A 23,650-nucleotide genomic window follows, 5' to 3' on the forward strand; every position below is an offset into this window, starting at 1 on the left:
GATTCACCAGCATGGAAGGAAACTGCTAATGGGGACTCCATGAATTCACTTCTGCATGCCAAGCTATGTTCCCCATCCACAGAGCTCAGCAAGTGATAGAGGCTATAAGGGGGGGGTCACTACACAGAGGAGGAATGAGCTCTGAGATCGTCCAGAGCAGGGAGAGATAAAAACAGAAGGCTGGGGGGGGGGATGGTGCTGATGTCCCACGGACATCGGAAAACTGTGACAGAAATCAGGAGTGATAGAAAGGATTAGATAGGGGAGGGGGAAGCCGCTGTTGAGAAGCAGGAAAGTTGTGTACAGTATGCATCTATTCTGGAATCAATCGGGAAGCACTGATAGTCGGAGCTTTCCCACCCTCACCTGCCCCTCCTCCTCCACTCTGTCACTGGGGGAATAGTACAGCGCGCTGTGCAGGCAGGGGGCGGGTGCTACCATCTATTCTACATGCAGGAAGGAACATAGCCAGCCGCTCTCTGTCTCTTACATTCGGCAGCATAATCTGTGCAGGGCAGGGTTGTACCCAGCAAACTGTGCCCTCTTCCCATACCGGTCCTGCTCAGTAGTACTATGCGGTGCAGCGGCGATGCGATGCCAGCCCGCATAGATGAGAGGCAGAGTGGTGTCACCCTCCCCCCGTGGACACCCTGGTGCGGTCCGCCCCCCCCGCACCTGCCTTGTGACGCCTCTGCCCCTGTACATTGCTCTTCTGACCCACTGCACACTGCCCTGCTGATTCCCTATCCTCTGCCCCTCTGCCTCTCTGCCCTCTATACACTACCCTGCTAACACACTTTACACTGTCCTGATAACCAGCTGTACAGTGCCCTACAAGTGAATAGCCTCTGTACACTGCCCTACAAACTGCTCACCCTGCCCCCTGCCCTGCCGATCCCTTGTTCACTGCCCTATTGACTCCTATACACTGCCCAGCTGACCTTGTATCTCCTGCCCCCCTGAGAATTTTAACTGCATCCCCACATTAGACAGGCTAGATCTGGCACTGTTACAGCACTGCACAGCTGCCAGGCCCAGGTCTGCACATCCTCTGTGTCCATTATGAGGGGTTCTCACAATCTGTGCACTGAGTTCTCATGTCTGCACACCTGCTGTGCCCATTATGAGGGGTACCCACCATCCGTGTGCTGAGTTCCTGGGTCTCTACACCTGCTGTGCCCATTATGAGGGGTTCTCACCGTCTCAGTGCTGAGTTCTCAGATCTGTACACCCGATGTGCCATTATAAGGCACTCCCATATTCCTTGCACTGAGTGTGCGCTTACCTGCACTGCATAGTCCACCAGCTGGTAAAACTCCAAATCCTTAAACTTCTGATGATCTGCCAAGAGAAAAGAGAGATGGATGATGAAGATATTGAGATGTCTTTTACTGTCTGTTTGTGACAGATATAAACTAAAGAACACGAGCATGGTAGCTGGGAGTTATACTCCAGGTTTACTATACTATAGTGATCATACCCATAAGCCATAACTTTATGACCACTGGAAGACAAAGTGAATAATATTGATTATCTTGTTACAATGGCATTTGCAAGTGGGTGGGATATATTAGGCAGCAAATGAACATGTTGTCCTTAAAGTTGATGTGTAAAAAGCAGAATAAAATGGGAATCACAGTTTGTTGTGTATGGGGCTTCACAGTCTCAGACCAGTCAGGGCGCTGATGCTGACCCATGTCTACAGAAAAAAGCACCTACAATGCAGGGCTGTCTTACCGAATGGGCACGTTGGGCAGTTGCCCGGGGGCCCCACTTGCCTGGGGGGCCCCACCTGCCCAGGGACTCAGCCCCAGCCAAGCCATGGTCTCGACTCTCCTGTGCATCCTGCTGCCCAACTTAGCAGGTGGCAAGCACCTGTCGGCTCTCTGCTGCTGTCAGGCCACTTGGACCATGGAGGGGGAGCCCACAACTGCAGGAATGCCTGTCTGCCTCCACAGGAACAGGCTCACACAGGACAGTCGAGTCTGACTCCCGTCCATGTGTGTGATAATTTGCATTTTTATTCCAGCGGGTGATTGTGTAGGCAGGGCCCCAGTGCACTGAATTGCCCAGTGGCCTTCAATGCTCTTAAGATGGCCCTGCTACAATGGGCATGTGAGCATCAGAGCTGGACCATGGAGCAATAGAAGAAGGTGGCCTGGCTTGATAATTCACATTCCCGTTTACATCATGTGGATGGCCAGGTGCGTCACTTACCTGGGTTAGAGATGGCACCAAGATGCGTATAGGAATAAGGCAAGCCGGCTGGGGCAGTATGATGATTTTGACAATGTTCTGATGGAAAAGCTTGGGTCCTGCACTTCATGTGGATGTTAGTTTGACAGGTACCACCTACCTAAACATTGTTGCTGGCCAAAGACACTACTTCATGGAAACAGTATTCCCTCTAGGCAGTGGCCTCTTTCAGCAGGATAATGCGCATTGCCACACTGCAAAAATAGTTCAACAATGGCTTGAGCATCTCCAGATCTCAATCCAATCGAGCATCTGTGGGATGTGCTGGAAAAACAAATCTGATCCATAGAGGCCCAACCTTTCAACTTACAGGACTTAAAGGATCTGCTACTGATGGCTTGGTGCCAGATACCACAGCATACCTTCAAAGATCTAGTGAAGTTCATGCCTCGATGGGTCAGGGCTATTTTGGTGGCAAAAGGGGGACCTACTCAATATTAGGTAGGTGGTTATAAATATATGCTTAATAGTTGTATAGTGCAGGAATATACTGGAAACTATACCTTAGAATCAACAAAATGCAAACTACATTTTCAAGCAACTAAGGAATGTTTATGCTTAAAAAAAGAAAGTTAAAGCCCCAAATGTCAGACAAACTGGCCAGTGGCAAAACAGTTTATCAATATAGTCTGTGACCTTCCTTGTTTGCAGTACCACACTCCCTTTTTTTTTTTGAGTTTATTAACCACTTAAGCCCCGGAAGATTTTACCCCCATTCCGACCAGGGGGTATTTTGCGATTCGGCACTGCGTGAATTTAACGCACAATTGCGCGGTCGTGCGACGCTGTACCTAAACGAATTTGACGTCCTTTTTTTCCCACAAACAGAGCTTTCTTTTGGTGGTATTTGATCACCTGTGCGATTTTTTGATCACGCGCTATAAACAAAAAAAGAGCGTCAATTTTGCAAAAATAGCAATATTTTTCACATTTTTTTATATGAAATTCCCCCAAAAAAAAATGTAAAAATCAAAATTTTTAAAAATTTTCGGCCAATTTGTTTTATGCTACCTATGTTTGGTAAAAAAAAACGCAAAAAGCGTATTTTGATTGGTTTGCGCAAAAGTTATCGCGTTTACTAACAAAGGGAAAGATTTTTGTCATTTTTGTTGTTTTTTTTTTTAACGCGTAATGGCGGCGATCTGCGATTTTTTTTGCGGTACTGCGACATTGGGGCGGACAGATCGGACCCTTGACTGACATTTTTGACACTTTTGGGGTTACCAGTGACATTTCTACAGTAATCAGTGCTATACATATGCACTGTTACTGTAAAAATACACTGGTAGTGAAGGGGTTAACTTTATTTGGAAGGGAGGGGCTGTGTGTGTCCCTAGGGGCGTGGTTTCTACTGTGATTGGCTGTGGCTCTAGCTGTAAGGACACTGATCAACGGATCTACATACCAGATCCGTTTTATCAGTGTCTTTGCAGCGAGGAGAATGACAGGCAGTTTGTTTACACAAGCTGCCTGACATTCTCCCTCTCCCCCGCCGATCGCCGAGTGGCCGGCGGACATCGGGTCCGCTGGTCACACGCGCGGGGGGGTCCGTGACCACGCGGGAGCGGGAGCGCGCCTCCGGGGGCGCGCGCTCGCTCCCTAGACCCTCACAAGCAAGCAACGTAGCCCTACGTTAGTTTGCCTGTGAGGGGCTGACCGCCGACGTAGATAGTCGTGCGGCGGTCGGCAAGTGGTTAACCACTTTACCACTGCTCATGTTGATACTACTGCCCCAAAGTGGCTCTTGTAGGTCTGACCCTACCCCTTCTAGGCGGCGCGCGCGCGCCGCCGGAGGCGCGCTCCCGCTGTATTCAGTCACAGCGGGAGTCGGGCCAGGGGAGGAGCAGCGGCGATCGCCGCTGCTCTTCCCCGATCGTCGGGGAATCGAGTGTGGAGATCCGCCCGCCTGTGTAAACACAACATATACATACATTAACCCCTCCCTCTCCAATAAAATTAACCCCTTCACTGCCAGTGTCATTTTTACAGTAACAGTGCATATTTATAGCACTGATTACTGCAGTAATGTCACTTGTACCCCCAAAAGTGTCAAAAATTTCAGTCAGGGGTCCGATCTGTCCGCCGCAATGTCGCAGTCCTGCAAAAAAAAATCGCAGATCGCCGCCATTACTCGTTAAAAAAAACCCACCAAAAATGACATAAATCTTTCCCTTAGTTAGTAAACGCAATAACTTTTGCGCAAACCAATCAAAATAAGCTTATCGTGATTTTTTTTACCAAACATAGGTAGCAGAAAACAAATTGGCCAAAAATTAAAAAAAAATTTGATTTTTACATTTTTTTGGGGGGAATTTCATATAAAAAAATGTTAAAAATATTGTTATTTTTTCAAAATAAACGCTCTTTTTTTGTTTATAGCGCAAAAAGTAAAAAGTGCACTGGTGATCAAATACCACCAAAAGAAAGCTCCGTTTGTGGGAAAAAAAGGACGTAAATTTCGTTTGGGTATGGCGTCGCACGACCACGCAATTGTCAGTTAAAGTCGCACAGCGCCGAATCGCAAAAAGTGGCCTGGACGTAAGACAGCAAAATCCTCCGGTGGTAAAGTGGTTAAACGAAATACCACAACTGGTGGAGGATGCGGGCAATGGTGGAGCTCCTTCTGCTTAGCTTTTATTACAAGTACCACTGAATGAAAAAAAGCTTAAAAAAAGATATACTCGTTCATATAATTTTATATTTATTGTTAGCATTTTTATTTTTTTGTATTCTGCTATCTCTAAGTTGAAATACCCCAAGGTGGAAAAACCTGAAGTGCAGCATTCTTGAGGTGAAAAGGTCAAATTTGAGGAATGCGTTGTATTTGTGCGTTGTGGCCTGGTGGAACAAAAAAAAAAAAGCCTGAAAGAGTTTTTGTGATAGATGACACAGAAGGGACAGGTCTGGCTTAAGAAATAGCGTGTGAGATACGTGACATAATGGTAACATGTGTCACCTCCACCTGTATCTGGTTTAAAGACCAATTCCTGCTGATAATGGTTCCACTATACAGGAAGTGAGAGAAAATCTAAAACAGAGACACAGACAGAGATACAAATCAGACAGGGGCTTCTACCCTTACCCTACTCTACTAAAGAAAAGACAGTTGTCCGTAGGGCAGGACGTGAAGGTAAAGCTCTCAAACGAAGCCCTGTATATTAGTAAAAACCAGACAGAAGTTACAATCCTTAACCTCTCTATCCAAAACAAAAAAAATAAAATAAAAATTGGCTTGACAAATATTTTAATAGCAAACTGGCCCTAACTTCATTCATCTCTGGCAGATATCCGGGTTGGTGGGATTTATTTGCACTTATGCAACAACATTTGTGGATGACCCCTTAGGCGTAGTAGGCATGACTCCTCTAGACTGAGCATTTGAAGACTCATTTACACCAGTGTGCTGAGATACCATAAGCCTTGTAATATTTATTCTAAGGGTCCATTCACATTGGCCCAGTGTGCTATGGCGCAATAAACACATGTACATTGGTTTGTAAATGTGCATTGCTGGCCAAAGTGGTGTGAAGGGGCTCTCTCATGGCATTCCAGCATACCTTCAAAGCACCATTGCATTGCAGTGTACTAAAACACTTTGCAATAAGTTGCCAAAAATGGGGCATGCACAATTTTTAGTCCATTGTCACATCGCAGTGGATCAGACTGGTGTGAATAGGCCTAAATGCATCTTCCGATATCCTTTGAACATCAAGCTGTGTGCAAACTCCAAAGGGGGGGCCCAGGGCCGGATTAAGAGCATCATGGGCTTGGTGCTGAGGATTTTGAAGGGCCTTAAGGGCCGTGCCTTGGCATGCACCCAGAGGAGGAAGGGTGCAGCCATGCATGCCTAATTCAACATGGGATGCTGTCTCTGAAGCCCATAAACACATCCATGCATCGGCAGCTGTCCCTCCTTGTCCGGCCTTCATGCTGTGTGGGGAGGTTCTGAGGGAGCTGCCTGGGGAAGCGAGCATAGAAGCCAGACTTCTGTGTTTACAAGTGACAGAAGAGCGGTAACAGTGAATATGGCCAACCTGGGGCCTATATAAAGGTAGGGGCCTGGAGCTGCAGCTCCAATAGCCCCTACGTTAATCTGGCCCTGGGGGGGCCCAGCAGCTCACCTCTCAGGTATCTCTTCAACGTTCCATGTTTCATGTATTCAGTGACGATGAAGACCGGTTGTGACTTCAGACAGACTGCGTACAGCTTCAACAACCTCTCATGGTTGAGTCTCCACATGGTCTTTGCCTCCTCCTTAAGCGACTTCTGCAGTGACTCTGCTGGCACTAGAGGTGGATAGACAGTAAGAATGTAATTTCAGTCCTCACATGTGATATACAGGCATACCCCACTTTTAAGTACACAATGGGACCAGAGCATGTATGTAAAACGAAAATGTACTTAAAGTGAAGCAATACCTTTTTTCATTTCTCAATGCATGTTAATACACTAGCTCCATAGGAAATCTTGGTCAGCTTGACATGGCATTGCTCCCAAACCATGTGACAAGGACACCAAGCTTGGGGAGCATGTTAAGGGGATCCAGGACTATGACATAGTAGATTACCTAGGCAAGCTGGCCAGCCATAAACAGGATATGTTGTAGTCCTGGGTCCCCTCTCGGTGCCCCCTTAGTTTGGTATCCCTGTCACTTATGGTTTGGGAGCAGTGCCATGTCAAGCTGACCAAGATTTCCCATAGACGCCAATGTTAAAAACCGGGAGTAGTGTCATGCCAAGCTGAACAAGCGGTGTCCTTAATCGCGAGTGTACTTGAAGTGAGTGTACTTGAAGTGAGTGTACTTAAAGCGGGTATGCCTGTATTCTATCTTCCTGTAAAACCTTTCTAATGTCTACCTGAACTCTGTATGCATGACTAAAGACTTCAAATCTGCTCTCTGCTTTATTTATCACAATTAAGAAAAATTACATCTTTTACAGTTTGGGAATAGGTTTAATATTTATCTATCTACATACCAGGGAACTATCCAAAGTTGGTGAGCCTATGATTTGAGTGGGCTGAGGGTCGGGGCAAGGGGCAATACCCAAATATGTGGCAAACACTGTTGTGGTTTGACAGTTACTAGCATGCAAGGCATTAGATATGATAGCAGTAAGGTCCTCTGGTCTCCAAACTGTGGCCCACATGCCAGATGAGTCCCTTTGCCTTACTTTATTCGACCCTTGGGGCACTATTCCGCTCACAGACAGCAACAACGGAGCATAATTGCTCCACATGATGGCAGCAATCAGACGTTGTTCCTTTCATTAATAAAAACAATGGGGTTTTATTCCTCTAAATAAATACCAGCGATGAGGCATTGTTTACCCCCATTGCCATTGGGGCATTTTGTACTCACACTGGCCACTGTCCGGCCACCCTAAAGTCTGAAGGACAGTAAACTGTCCCTTTGTTTAGAAAGACTGGAGAATCCATAGGTAAAAAAAGGTAATTTCGAACTATATCTAAATAACAAACAAGGAATTTTTTAAAAACATAGGCAACAAATAGGCAATCCTGACAACATGTCAACAAATACCTGGCAATCATGACAATCTGAGAGCAACATGTGAGCAATTGTGACAGCATGCAGGCAACGAATGGGCAATGATAATATGAGAGTTGCAAAGGGGAAATCAATACAATATGAGAGTAACAAATGGGCGATAATAATATGTCAGCAAATATCTGGCAATCATAAAAATCTGAGAGCATCATGGGGGCAATTGTGACAGCATGTAGGCAACTAATGGGCAACAATATTGTGAGAGTCGCAAAGGGGAAATCAATACTATATGAGAGTAACAAATGGGCAATCATGACAATATGTCTGCAAATACCTGGCAATCATAATAATCTGAGAGTATCATGAGGGCAATTGTGACAGCATGAAAGCAACTAATGGGCAATGATAATATGGAAGTCACAAAGGGGAAATCAACACTGTATGCGAGTAACAAATGGGCAATCATCATAATATGTCAGCAAATAACTGGCAATCATAAAAATTTGAGAGCATCATGGGGGCAATTGTGACAGCATGCAGGCAACTAATGGGCAATGATAATATGGAAGTCACAAAGGGGAAATCAATACTATATGCGAGTAACAAATGGGCAATCATCATAATATGTCAGCAAAAAAACTGGCAATCATAAAAATCTGAGAGCATCATGGGGGCAATTGTGACAGCATGCAGGTACCTAATGGGCAACAATATTGTGAGAGTCGCAAAGGGGAAATCAATACTGTATGAAAGTAACAAATGGGCAATCATAACAATATGTCTGCAAATACCTGGCAATCATAATAATCTGAGAGTTTCATGTGGGCAATTGTGACAGCATGCAGGCAATGACAATATGCATGAAAATATGTCTGCAAATACCCGGCAATCATAATAATCAGAGAGAATCACGTGGGCAATTGTGACAGCATGCAGGCAACTAATGGGCAATGATAATATGAGAGTAGCAAAGGGGAAATTAATACTATATGAAAGTAACAAACGGGCAATCATGACAATATGTTAGCAAATACCTAGCAACCATAATTAATCTGAAAGTATCATGTGGGCAATTGTGACAACATACAGACAACTAATAGGCAATGATTGTATGAGAGTAGCAAAAGGGAAATCAATACTATATAGTAACAAATAGGCAATCATGACAATATGTCAGCAAATACCTGGCATTTTTGTTATGTCACAGGACAGTACCACAAAGGGAAATGCAAAATGTCAGTAAAAAATACAATACATTTGATTTTAGGGCAAGCAATTGCAAACATTACCTCATTTTTTTTTTAAATATAAAAGATGATGTTGTGCCAAGTAAATAAATACCCAACATGTCAAACATGTGTATGCCAACATGTGTATGCCCGTGAAATGGTGACAAACTTCAGTACCCTACAGGTCAGCAATTTAGCACTATGGAGGAGGTCTGGTGCTAGAAATATTGCTTTCACTCCGGCGTGCGTGAAGATATTTAACCTATATATCACAATTGACATTTTCATGCGTAGGCGCCATCAACACATGCATTTTAGTTCGTATGTGCTTACAAGTGGGGGTGGAGGGAGGGCCTCAAAAAAATTAAGGGGGATTTTACATTTTATTACAATTCAATTTTGTTTTTTTTTTAGCATAACTTTTTTTCATCACATAGGGGACAAAAAGTTCCTTATGTGATGATTTGTTTTGATAAAAGGTTCTCTTTATTGAGACCATCCATCCATCTAAAACAGGGGTCTCCAAACTGTCTGAACAAAGGGCCAGTTTTATGTCCTTCAGACTTTTAGGGGGCAGAACTGTGGCCGGTGGGTGTAAAAAATGCCCCGGGAGTAAAGATTGCCCCATTAGTGGTATTAGTTGGAGGAATATTGCCCCATTGATGGTATGAGGGGAAGAAATAGTGCCACATCAATGATGTAATTGGGAGGAATTGTGTCCCATTGTTGGTATCAGGGGAAGAATAGTGCCCCATCATTGGTATCAGTGGGAGGAAGAGTGCCCCATCATTGGCATCAGTAGGCAGAATAGTGCCCCATCAATGTTATCAGTGGGAAGAATAGTGCCCCATCATTGGTATCAGTGGGAGGGACAGTGCTCCATTATTGGTATCAGTGGAAAGAAGAGTGCCCCATCATTGGTATCAGTGGGAGGAATAGTGCCCCATCATTGGTATCAGTGGGAGGAATAGTGTCCCATCATTGGCATCAGTAGGCAGAATAGTGCCCCATCATTGGTATCAGTGGAAAGAATAGTGCCCCATCATTGGTATCAGTGGGAGGAAGAGTGCCCCATCATTGGCATCAGTAGGCAGAATAGTGCCCCATCATTGTTATCAGTGGGAAGAATAGTGCCCCATCATTGGTATCAGTGGGAGGGACAGTGCTCCATTATTGGTATCAGTGGAAAGAAGAGTGCCCCATCATTGGTATCAGTGGGAGGAATAGTGCCCCATCATTGGTATCAGTGGGAAGAATAGTGCCCCATCATTGCTGTCAGTAGGAGGAATAGTGCCCCATCATTGGTATCAGTGGGAGGAATAGTGCCCCATCATTGCTATCAGTGGGAGGAATAGTGCCTCATCATTAGTATCATTTGGAGGAAAAGTGCCCCATCATTGGTATCAGTGGGAAGAATAGTGCCCCATCATTGGTATCAGTGGGAAGAATAGTGCCACATCATTGGTATCAGTGGGAAGAATAGTGCCACATTATTGGTATCAGTGGGAAGAATAGTGCCCCATCATTGGTATCAGTGGGAAGAATAGTGCCACATCATTGGTATCAGTGGGAAGAATAGTGCCCCATCATTGGTATCAGTGGTAAGAATAGTGCCCATTGTTGGGGTCAGTATTAGGAATAGTACCTTATTGTTGGAGTTAGTGGCAGGAATTATGCTTTGTATCAGTTGGTAGGAATAGTGTCCCAAGGGCCTGATAAAAGCAAGCAAAGGGCCACATTTGGCCCCAGGGGTGCAGTTTGGAGACCACTGGTCTAAAAGAGTCTGGATGTCTCCCCTGTGCTCTAATGAATCTAATGCTGAGGAGTCTCCAGACTGCTTCTGACAGCCAGAAGTCTATCTATCTATCTATCTATCTATCTATCTATCTATCTATCTATCTATCTATCTATCTATCTATCTATCTATCTATCTATCTATCTATCTATCTATCTATCTATCTATCTCTGTCGCTGTCCTTTATGTAAATAGTATACGGTATTATGAATATTGTATTATAAAACATGATTTATGGTGTATGAATAATATTTGAGTTCTTTTTATGCAAGATGCAGGTTACAGGGTCATGAGATAATTTGGCAGCGGATTTGGGGGTCACCTTGAAGCTCCTTGATGGCTACTTTCATGGTTCCATTCCAGAGTCCCAGCCACACCATCCCGAACTGGCCCCTGCCCAGTTTCTGGACCTTCTCGATGGAAGTGGGGTCAATTTCCAGCTGGTCCACCATGGTGTGTGAGATGCTGTTCACGGGTGGGAGGTCCAGCTGTGAAAACATCAAATTAAGGTTGATGAGACACCACAAAGCTGCAGACAAAGGTTTTCTTTCTGGCGTTGTTCCTCCTAATGGGAAATTGGAGAATTAGACTTTCCAAAGATAAGCAGAGGTATAGTACAGAGATTGTGACAAGTCATTATTAAAATCTTGTTAAAAAGGTTTGATGGGAACCAGGGGCGTAACTACAGGGGTTGCAGGGGTTGCGATTGCTACCGGGCCCCATGCTCCAGGGGGCCCAGTAGCAAACCAGTAGGTGAACTTCCAGGATTGCAAAAGTCACACTTGCGACCGGGCCCTGGCATTGCACCACTGTGGGGAGGCCCCAAGATTGCAGGAAGGGAGCCCACTGCAGAACTTGTGAAAGGATCCTGCTGCGGGACCGTAATAAAAGGCCATGCAACGAGAGTAAAGAGCCCCAGGATTAGTGGGAAGAGCCCTGGGCTTGAAGGGAAGGGCCCCGGCCAGGGATCTGGGGGGGCCCTTCATGGTTTCTTGCATCGGGGCCCCGAAGGCTCTAGTTACGCCTCTGATGGCAACATATGGTGGGCAGATGTTAAATGACTACGCGTTTCATTGACCAACAGCCTACTTTTTCAGGATATACTGTATCTTGAGGTAAGTACATATACTATACCCTCTCTATCCACGGGAATAATGGGAGACTCAGTTCGACATGGTCATCATTTCTACTCCGATCCTCCAGCTATTGCAGCTCCAGTTCTCTGAGGAGATTTCTGGCTTCCACTCAAGAAGGAGAGCTGGAGGACGACCCACTAGGGCAGTAAAATGCAGCGCGCCACACCAATAGACCACGCAAAACCAAGTCACTATATGCTGACTCCTCTCATAGCACCCACCTGAACCCCTAAGAGGTGCCAGAACCTGCTCCACCCCTGAGGAACCAGAAACTAACAGCCTTACCAGCTGGAAAGGTAAACCCCTAGACACCAAAATTCCTCAAAAGGGAGCACCTAAACATGAATCAATGTGAAAACCCTTGGGAGACTTCCTGTGACACCTCATCTCATATTTGTATGCTCCTTTTACTTCCCTTTACTCATAGGTGACACACAAGGATTGGATATACTATGCCCATTGAGTTGGACCATTGAGTCTATTTGAATCGTGGTTACCCTTGTTAGCAGCCCCCCTCCAGGCACGTGGAATAAGTTGGTGCGCATAGCGAGATGTCAAATTTTATTGACTTGGATTGATGTTTATACATGATGTATATCTGAACTTACCTCCCACTATTCCCTCAAGAATTGTCCATTGGCCTAAGAAACAGGTTGAGTTCTTACATTGCTTCCTTCCATATGTTCCCATCAAATATTTTCAACAAGGTTTAATTTATATCTATGTATTTTTCTTGAAGAAATGTTATGAATCATTAGACATAGGCATATGCACAGGGTGTGCATGGGCACTCCCCAATCCCCCTGTGCGTTGCAAATTCCCCCTGCTGCCCGGGGCTCCCCCTTTCCCTGCAGCACTGCCAGCATCCCTCCTTTCCTCTCCCGTTGGCTGCTGCTGTGGGCACACAGGGGGATGTGTCAGGATGGAGAGGGGGTAAGAGGCCTTTAAATATGTTATTTACCGGCCCCTTCCTTTTCTGAAGGAACAAAGTAAGTGCTCAGTACCGATTACTCACTGTGTTCATTCATAACTGAAGCATAGTAAACCATGTTTACAATGCTTCAGTTTGTTAATGAACAGGAAGTCACTCAGCACAGAGCACTTCCCATTCATTTACTGTCCAGTGCAGCTGAGGGGGCAGAGAAAGGGACTGGGGAATTTCTTTAAAAAGTGAGACATCAGGGGTCTGTTTAGACCCCTAATATTTCACTGAAACACCCAACAGGGCTCCTAAAAAAATTGTAAAAAAAAGAATAACTACTGACACCATCCACTGCCCTACTGCCACTGTCCACTGCCCTACTGCCACCATCCACTGCCCCACTGCCACCATTCACTGCCCTACTGACACCGTCCACTGCCCTACTGACACCGTCCACTGCTCTACTGACACCGCCCACTGCCCTACTGTCACCGTCCACTGCTCTACTGACACCATCCACTGCCCTACTGACACTGTACTCTGCCCTACTGGCACTTTACTCTGCCCTACTGACACCATCCACTGCCCTACTGACACTGTACTCTGCCCTACTGACACCGTCCACTGCCCTACTGACACTGTACTCTTCCTCGACTGACACCGTCCACTGCCCTACTGAAACCATCCACTGCCCTACTGACACCATCCACTGCCCTACTGACACTGTCCACTGCTCTACCGACACTGTACTCTACCCTACTGACACCGTCCACTACTCTACTTACACCATTCTCTGCCCTACTGACAAAGTCCAGTGCCCTACTGACACCCTCCACTGCCCTACTGACACCATCCACTGTTCTACTGACACCGTCCATGTGTGTGTATGTATACACTGATATTATAATACTGATGTACAATTGTATTCTGTACAGTCCATGCATTATGCTTTAGAACAGCGGTCTCAAAACTGTTGCCCGGGGGCTGGATGTGGCCCTTTACTTGCTTTTATCCAGCCCTTGGGGCAATATTTCATCCTCTGACACCAACAATGGGGCACTATTCCTCCCAATAGCACCAACAATGGGGCACCATTCCTCCCAGTGATACCAAGGATGGGGAATGATTCTTCCCAGCCAATGACACCAGCAATGGGACACGATTCCTCCGAATGGGACCATCAATGGGGCACCGTTCCTCCCAGTGATACCAAGGATGGGGAATGATTCTTCTCAGCCAATGTCACCTGCAATGGGGCCTAATTCTTCCAAATGGCAGCAACAATGGGGCACGTTTCCTCCCAGTGATACCAAGGATGGGGCATGATTCTTCCCATCCAATGACACCAACAATGGGGCACAATTCCTCCAAATGGTACCAACAATAGGGCACAGTTCCTCCCAGTGATACCAAAAATAGAGCATGATTCTTCCCAGCTAATGACACCAACAATGGGGCACAATCCTCCCAGTGATACCAAGGATGGGGCATGAGTCTTCCCAGCCAATGACACCAACAATGGGGCACAATTCCTCCGAATGGCACCAACAATGGGGCACTGCTCATTTTAGTGATGCCAAGGATGGGGCATGATCCTTCCTAGCTAATGACACCAACAATGGGGCAAAGTTACTCCCAATGGCACCAACAATGGGGCACTGTTCCTCCCAGTGATACCAATGATGGGGCATGATTCGTCCCTGCCAATCACACCAACAATGGGGCACAATTCCTCCCAATGGCACCAATAATGGGGCACTGTTCCTTCCAGTGATACTAAGGATGGGGAATGAATATTCCCAGCCAATGACACCAACAATGGGGCACAATACCTCTTACTGACAGCACTCATGGAGAATTGTCTACTCCCACTGATGCATGGACATGTTCTACTTCCAGTGACCACAATCTGGACCCCCTGATGTCTGAAAGACAGTAAACTGGCCCTTTGTATAGAACATTTGGAGATAACTGATTTAGAATCAAATTAGAGAAGTGAAAAGCAACTGGAGTAAAAATTGGACAAAGTTCAACGCATGCAACCGCTGATGGATAACTTCCAAGTCCATAGATAAACACTAGTGACATAGAGAATGGGACAGAATAGTAGTAGGTTGAGTGATTGATTAATAGCTGTGTTAAAAGTGGACCTGTCGTCAGGCCAATTATCTGTGATAAATGCAGCATGTTGAGTAATGTGTCATTGTGACACTTCCAGGTTTTTATTACCCCTCACAGAGATCACAGTACTTCCCCTATGCATGCCTTCTTCTGCTTTTCTCTATAGAACAGTGGTCTCCAAAACACGTCCTTTGGCCTGCCTATAGCTAGTCCTTGGAGCACTACACCAAGAAGGGTGCACGATTCCTCCCACTGACACCAATGATGGGGTACTATTCCTCCCACTGACACCAATGATGGGGCACGATTCCTCCCACTGACACCAATGATGGGGTACTATTCCTCCCACTGACACCAATGATGGGGCACGATTCCTCCCACTGACACCGATGATGGGGTACTATTCATCCCACTGACACCAATGATGGGGCACTATTCCTCCCACTGACACCAATGATGGGGTACTATTCCTCCCACCAAAACCAATTTTAGGGCATTATTCCTTCCACTGACACCAATGATGGGGTACTATTCCTCCCACCAAAACCAATTTTAGGGTACTATTCCTCCCACTGACACCAATGATAGGGCACGATTCCTCCCACTGACACCAATGATGGGGTACTATTCCTCCCACTGACACCAATGATGGGGCACTATTCCTCCCACTGATACCAATGATGGGGTACTATTCCTTCAAATGACCCCAATGATAGGACACTACTTCCTCCCACTAAAACCAATGATGGGGCACTATACCTCCCACAGACACCAATGATGGGGCACTATTCCTCCCACTGACACCAACGATGGGACACTATTCCCACTAATACCAATGATGGGGCACTAGTCCTCCCACTGACGCCAACAATGGGACACTATTCCCACTGATACCAATGATGGGGCACTATTCCTCCCACTGATACCAATGAGAGGGCACTATTCCTCCCACTGATACCAATGAGGGGGCACTATTCCTCCCACTGATACCAATGATAGGGCACTATTCCTTCCACTAATACCAATGATAGTGCACTATTCCTCCCACTGACACCAATGATGGGACACTATTCCTCCCACTGATACCAATGATGGGACACTGATGGGGCACTACACCAATGATGGGGCACTATTCCTCCCACTGATACCAATGAGAGGGCACTATTCCTCCCACTGATACCAATGATGGGGCACTATTCCTCCCACTGATACCAATGATAGGGCACTATTCCTTCCACTAATACCAATGATAGGGCACTATTGATCTTTTATTGAAAAGAATCAAGCAACATATTTTATACAAAAGTAAAAAACAGAACTATAGTACAATATTCCAACAAAAAAAAAAAAACAAAGGAATTCACATCCATGTGCAGAATATATACAATATATACATAATCCACTTCCAACATTCTTAGAAAACTATTTACATAAAGCAGCAGAGAGGGCCTAAGAGGCACAACCCATCACCTATGTATGCAGCCATTTATCAAAAACTGAGCATTAAGAAAAAATCTAGGGTGATAAGAGACAGAAAGCCACACCCGGGAAAGAGACTCCTGGCAGTCAGGGAGGCTTGAAACCCCTCCACGCCTTCAGCCAAGCCCTCTGACCCCACTTGTCTCTCTCAAGCGCCCGAATCTTCCCCACCTCATGCAGAATGTCACACACCACCACCTGAACAGGAAGGATTTTACGCCGAAGGGTGACCTGACACCGTGCGTTCCATGTGTAATAACGGACTACTAAACTAACTAAAAAAAGTGTATCCAAACAAAAGCCCCCACCAGTATTGAATGCTCCGTACACCCACTCAGCATAACCCAGCCTGGAGAGGAAAGGAACACCGAGGGCCCGCCCAACCTGTTTGTATACCTCTATGTTAAAAGGGCAACGAAGCAGAAAATGGTCCATAGTCTCCTCCTCACCTGCACATTCCTCCCGAGGACAACCACGATCCATCCCACTGCGGAATTTCAAATTGCCCCGAACATAGAGCCTCCCGTGGAAGCACAACCAGGCCAGATCCCTGAATTTAAGGGGGACTCTAGCCAAATTAATCAATCTTAACCCTTCCCTCAAAATTGGGCCTGGGCAATCCCTTAAGGCCAGTGGGTCATGAAAGACTTCACTCAAGACTCGGCTCATAAGGACTTTCCTCGGAGCGGATCTGAGATCTTCAGCCGACAGTCGCCACTGCCGCAGCAACTTCAGACACGGAGCGACATAGGCTGGGAGCTGACCACGATGACCCCTGAGATTCTTCACTTGGCCACCTTCTTCCCAAAGTCGCAGAAAAGGCCTAAACCAAGATCTAAACATGCCTGCCCATCCAGGAGGTTCCACTGCAAGCATACTACCAATGTTAAACTTGAGAAATAGCAGTGAAAAGAAAAGAACGGGGTTGACCATACCTAAGCCACCCTCCCTCCTGGATAGATAGGTGACATTCCTCTTGATGGGGTTCAGTCTGTTCCCCCACAGCATCTGGAAGAACACACTATAGATCCTAGCATAGAGAGACACTGGCAAGATGCAGACAGGGCTGACATACAAGAAGATCGGTATCAGGTAAGTCTTAATCAGATCAACCCTTTCCCTCAGAGATAACTTCCATCTCTTCCAGCTGACCACCTTAGTATTGGCAACTTCCAGCCTGCCTTCCCAGTTTTTGAGGCCATAATCGCCAGGTCCAAATTCAATGCCTAATATCTTAATTTTTTCCTGGGGCACTGGAAAAGTGTCCGGGAGATCAAACCCCTCACCTTCCTTTCCCATCCAAAAAACTTCACTCTTTTCCTGATTGATCTTGGAGCCTGATGCTTCAGAGTACCGTGATGTCAGAGAGACCACCTCCTCCGCTTCATCTGTCCCAGTGACAATCACTGACACATCATCCGCATAGGCAACAACCCTCAAAGGCGGCTCACCCGGGATTCCCACTGGTACCCCACACAACATGCTGCTCTCTAGCCTCCTGATGAAGGGGTCGATTGCAAACACATAGAGCAGGGGACTCAGCGGACAACCCTGGCGCACCCCAGAACCAACCTCAAAGGACTGTCCAACCCAACCATTAACAAGAGGGAAGCTTTCTGCCCCCTTATACAAAACTTTTAACCAATCGACAAAACCACCCGGCAGACTGTACTTACTAAAGAGCAACCACAGGTACTCATGGTTGACACGATCGAAAGCCTTTGCCTGATCCAATGCCAGTAGATACTTTCCCCAGCCTGCAGCCCTGCACTGCTCCAAGGCCTCCCGGACAGCTAAAACCGCTGTGAAGGTGCTCCTACCCTGGATCGAACAGTGCTGATGGCGAGAAAGCAAAGACTCTGCTACTGCCGATAGGCGCCAGAAAAGTATCTTCGCCAGCACCTTTCTATCGACATTGAGAAGGCTGATGGGGCGCCAATTCTCAATCATCGAAGGATCTTTACCTTTTGAAAGAAGAATCACAGCTGAGTGTCTCATGGAAGGGGGAAGCACCCCCTCAGCAAGACAACTGTTAAAAATCTCTACCAAATGTGGGGCCAGAATAGACTTAAAGGCTTTGTAAAACTCAGCCGTCAGACCATCCGGTCCAGGTGACTTCTTGATGGCAAGCTGTTCAATTGCCCTCGTCACCTCTTCAACTGTGATCTCTTCTGTCAAATTCATCAAAGGGACATCTCCACCATTTAGACCTGGAATAGAGTCCAAAAAGCTTTCCATCTTGTCTCGGTCAAGCTCCTTCCTCCCAAGAAGTTCAGCATAAAAAGACCTCACGACCTCCAGGATCCCTGACCTGGACTTTGTCAAGGAACCTGTACTATCCTTAAGGCCAACGACCATCTTAACAGCTACACCCTGTTTGCAGTTCTGGTAAGGGTCAGGCGAGTGGTATTTCCCATAGTCCCGCTCCAGAACCAAAGAGGTATGCCGGTCATATTGACACTTCCTGAGGAGGATTTTCACTTCAGAGATTGCCCCAGGATCTCCTCCTCTCGAGACAAGAATATCCAGCTTCCTCCGCAAACGTTGGTAGGTCATGTATCTATTAAACTGTTTTTTATTGGCTAGGCCCCTGAAGAATCCAGCAATCCTCTTTTTGGTCAGCTCCCACCACTCAGCCTTGCTGCTACAAAAGTCCAGGATGGTCACCTGTGCCTGAAAGAATTCCTCAAAGGATTGTCTAACATGTTCTTCCTCAAGGAGAGTCGAATTTAATCTCCAGATGCCTTTGCCCCTCTGAGGGAAATCTGAAGCATTCAAGACCACAGATAGCATACAGTGATCAGAGAACTCCACCGCCTGCACCACTGGGGGTGAGAAAGCAGAGGCCTCCTTCAAAAAAAACCTATCTATCCTACTCTGACTATTACCTCGATGAAAGGTGAACCCTGTGTCATCCGGGAGGTGCTTAATGTGCACATCCACAAGACCAGCATCCCTAACCATACTATTTAAAAAAACGCTATCATATCCCAGCCGGTCATTGAAGTCCTTCCTGTCCTTGGGCCTAGTCACAGTATTAAAGTCACCTCCAAAAACCACTTGCCGGGATGTAAAAAGAAATGGCTTGATCCTTGTAAAAAGGCATTTCCTGTCCCACTTTGTGTGCGGCCCATAAATATTAATTAGGCGCAGGTCCTGCCCTCCCACAAGAACGTCTAAGACCATACATCTCCCAATCTCCACCTCAATAACCCGCCGGACAGTTACCATGCCGGTTTTAAACAACACCGCCACCCCGCCGTAAGGCTCGGCCGCAAGAGACCAGTAAGATGGACCATACCTCCACTCTCTCTTGGCCATATGAATATCTGCCAAGGAGGTGAGCCTAGTCTCCTGCAAAAATAAAATTTCAGCATCTAATTGGCTGAACAAAAATAAGGCCATAGAACGAGCTCTTACCGACTTAATGCTGGCGACATTTATTGTCACCACTTTTAACGGAGGGGGAACCGCCATTTGGGTTATTGGGTGGATTGCTTCTTAGCTCCCCTCTGCTGCTCATCACCAGAAGCCTCTCTCTTTCTTGAAGCCTCCTCCAACTCCATTTCAATTTCTGAATTCTGCTCAGAAGAATCCCCAGATGAGGAGATATCCCAAGCAGAAGCCCTAGAACGGTTGGAGACAGTCACTGAGGCATCCTGTCCCTGTTCCGTCCTCACCGTCTGTCTCTTCCGCCTCACAACCTTCCTTCTCTCCTCCAGGTACTGAAGGTCAGATTCAGAGATGCTTTCATCTCTTGTTTTCTTCTTCTTCTTTGAAGTCTTCACAGAAGACTTCTTTACAGAGGAAGCCGCAGCAGCACCCTTTTTGGTACCCTCTACCACTCCTGGTGGGTGGGGGGCTTCTTTAAGGTCACACTTAGGAAGGGAAGACTGATCGGGAATAACTGACTCAGGGGGCACAGACTTGGCAGATTCTGACACAAGAGGAGCCGGTACAGTAGGCTGGGGGGACACAGGGACAGACACAGAAGGAAAACTTACAGATACAGGAGGGGTGGGCACAGGGACTAGGGAGGGATCCTGCACAAGACCAGGGGGGTCAGTCACCGCAGAGGAGGGTGGTACAACAGGGGCCTCATCCTCCATCCTGTCCAGCCTTAACAGATCATCTATCACCTCTCTATCCATATTATGCCAGGCTTCAGGACATCGGCTGTAGGGGTGGCCAAGGCGCAGGCACAGGTTGCACCTTATCGCCTGGGTGCAGTCCCTGGCCACATGACCCTGTCCCCGACACACTGAACAGATCAGTGCTGAACAAGAGGAGCTAAAATGCCCCTTTTCTCCACAGCGGTGACACAGTTTTGGCTGACCGGGATAAAAAATAGTCATCCTATCCCTCCCTATAAAAGCAGAGGAGGGCAGGTGACGGACAACATTCCCATCCCTAGCCAACCTGACCGTTACCGACCAACCCCCGGTCCAGATGCCACGCTCATCATGAATTTTATCCGGCCTGGTCAAAACATCCCCATAATTTCTCAACCAGACCTCTAAGTCCCGAGCAGGAACACTCTCATTTGTAAGGACAATAGTAATTTTCTTCACTGTTGACCTTTGGGAAACTGCCACTGGCACCAGACCTTCCCATTCGGGTCTTGACCTGCACCGAGCCATATATCGTTCCCAGAACAAGTCAAGACCCTCTGGTCTGGTGAAACTAACTGTGTATTCCCGGCTTCCAGCCACATGTATCAGGGCATATAGGTCATTAGCCCCAAAACCCATATCTAAGATCAGGTCCACCACCATACGCCTTGCTAGAGGGACTGCACCACCTTCCCATTTAAGGAGGACTACGTTCCGCCTTGGACCCCCAGCAGAAGCCATAGATCCAATACCAGATCCAATGGTGCTCATAGTGGCAGCCCGCGAGGGAAAACCCTGATTAGAAGTAGAGCTCCTCCTTGATTGTAACCCTGGCTTGGTGATATTGCCAGGAGCACAGCTTACCACCTGTGCAAATGTAGGCTTATTAGGGCCAAGACCCCACACTGATGTCACATTATCAGGTACACTACTATTATTATTTTTACCAGCTTGGCCTAAACAAGCAGCATTATCAGTTCCACATATAATGGTGGGATCCACCATGCCTGCAATGTTATTAGGGATAACTGTTTCTGATGCAGTACCAGATGTTTCCTGCTGCTGCGCTGTAGAGTCCTGTTCAACAGTGACTGAAATAGTTTTAAGCTCAGCAGAAGGGGGGTTAAACGGCTCTTCTGGGTTTTGTGGTTCTTCAGCAGAAATGTCATTTTTTAAACACAACTTTTCCTGTTTAGAGACATCAGCAGCAGGCACAACATTGCTGAGCATAGGGGAATCACCCGGAGTGTCATTAGGAAACCCATCACTAGGCAAGGTGCTAAAAGGCACAAAAACTGTTTTATCTGTAACCTGGGGCTTTATATGCTTTATTTTATCAGGTATACTGTCAGGTAAGTCCTCCACACCACCAAACACCAGCTGATCTTCTTGCATTGGAGACTCCATTACCTGTATAACTTTCAACATGCCTCCTGAGCCCTGAGATGGCAATGGGCTGCTTACCTCACCTTGAGGGGGAAGGGGGTCAGAACTAGGGGTCTCCTCCTCCACCTCCATCTTTGCAAACCTCCGTTCATTGCAAAACTTCTCCCTGAAGGGACCATCCCTGCCTTCCATCATGGCCACGATAGTTTCTTGATGTTCCACACGGACTTTCGCTAATTGGACCTCTGAATCCATGGATCCGCGGTTCTTGCTGAACAAGCCTTCACGCTGCTTTCTCAGGCGCTTTAAATCCGCTCTAAGCTTGTAGAGCTTGTCTCTCTCCTTATTGAGGACTTTGATCCCGGCCACCACTCGCTCCCGAATGGATCCAACATCTTCATCCTCACCAGGTGCAGAGAGATCACCAACCACGTGCTGCACAGGAGCAGGGGTGCCATCCATCCGCCCAGGGGATGACTGAGAGCCTCCAGCAGGAGAGGCCCTGCTGGCCTCCATGGCTTCCCCAGAAGGGGGCCAGGAGAGCTGGGAAGGATTTCACCTCACTCCCCTATTACACAGATCACCTGCAGCAGCAACAGACACACAGCCAGAGAACCTTCCAGCAGCCACACCCGAAGCTGAATGATGGGAAACTACTCCTCCCACTGACAGCAATGGTGGGGCACTATTCCTCCCACTGACACCAATGATGGGGCACTATTCCTTCCACTGACACCAATGATGGGACACTATTCCTCCCACTGATACCAATGATAGGACACTATTCCTCCCACTGATACCAATGATGGGGCACTATTCCTCCCACTGACAGTGATACCAAGGATGGGGCATGAGTCTTCCCAGCCAATGACACCAACGATGGGACACTATTCCCACTGATACCAATGATGGGGCACTATTTCTCCTACTGATATCAATGATAGGGCACTATTCCTCCCACTGATACCAATGATAGGGCACTATTCCTTCCACTGATACCAATGATGGGGGTACTATTCCTCCCACTGATACCAATGATGGGGCACTATTCATCCCACTGATACCAATGATGGGGGTACTATTCCTCCCACTGATACCAATGATGGGGCACTATTCATCCCACTGATACCAATGATGGGGCACTATTCCTCCCACTGATACCAATGATGGGGCACTATTCCTCCCACTGACACCAATGATGGGGCACTATTCCTCCCACTGATATCAATGATGGGGCATTATTCCTCCCACTGATACCAAGGATGGAGCACTATTTATGCTTGGAAGGGAGATTTTGGGGTGTGGATTTGTGCTAGGAGGGTGGATGGGGGAGTGTGTAATGAGGGGGGGGAAGGGATTTGTTCTAGGAGGAGTGATTTTTTGAGGGGTCAATTTATGCATGGGTGATTTGCGGAGAGAGAGGATTTTTAGCTGGGGGGAGGGGGGGGTTTGAGGGGTTTGTGTTAGAAGAGGTTATATGTTGGAGGGGGATATTTGTTCTAGAAGGGGATTTTTTTTTTTTTTTTTTTTTAGGAGGGAGGGGGGGGGGGGGCTATGCTAGTAGGGTTGATTAATGGGTATTTGTGCTAGGAGGGGACATTTTGGGGTGGGGATTTGTGCTAGGAGGGTGGATGGGGGAGTGTGTGATGGGGTGGGGGGTGTGCTAGAAGGTGGGATTTTAGGGTTTTTTTTGCCAGAGGAGGTGTTA

General features: G+C 46.9%; 1 protein-coding gene across 1 annotated transcript in view; it reads right to left on the reverse strand.

Annotated features, from left to right (window-relative positions):
- Positions 1–23,650, reverse strand: part of LOC309550974 (tyrosine-protein kinase Src42A-like) — a 63,288-nt gene that overhangs the window by 13,941 nt on the left and 25,697 nt on the right. Inside the window, exons 4-6 of the mRNA XM_082251391.1 lie at positions 11,109–11,274; positions 6,378–6,542; positions 1,286–1,341 (exon numbers count right to left, since the gene is read on the reverse strand). Of these exons, the coding sequence (XP_082107517.1) occupies positions 1,286–1,341; positions 6,378–6,542; positions 11,109–11,274 (387 nt within the window). The remainder of the gene's footprint in view (positions 1–1,285; positions 1,342–6,377; positions 6,543–11,108; positions 11,275–23,650) is intronic.

Source organism: Pelophylax lessonae, assembly GCF_965119305.1.
Source record: "Pelophylax lessonae genome assembly, chromosome: 3".
NCBI lineage: Eukaryota > Metazoa > Chordata > Amphibia > Anura > Ranidae > Pelophylax > Pelophylax lessonae.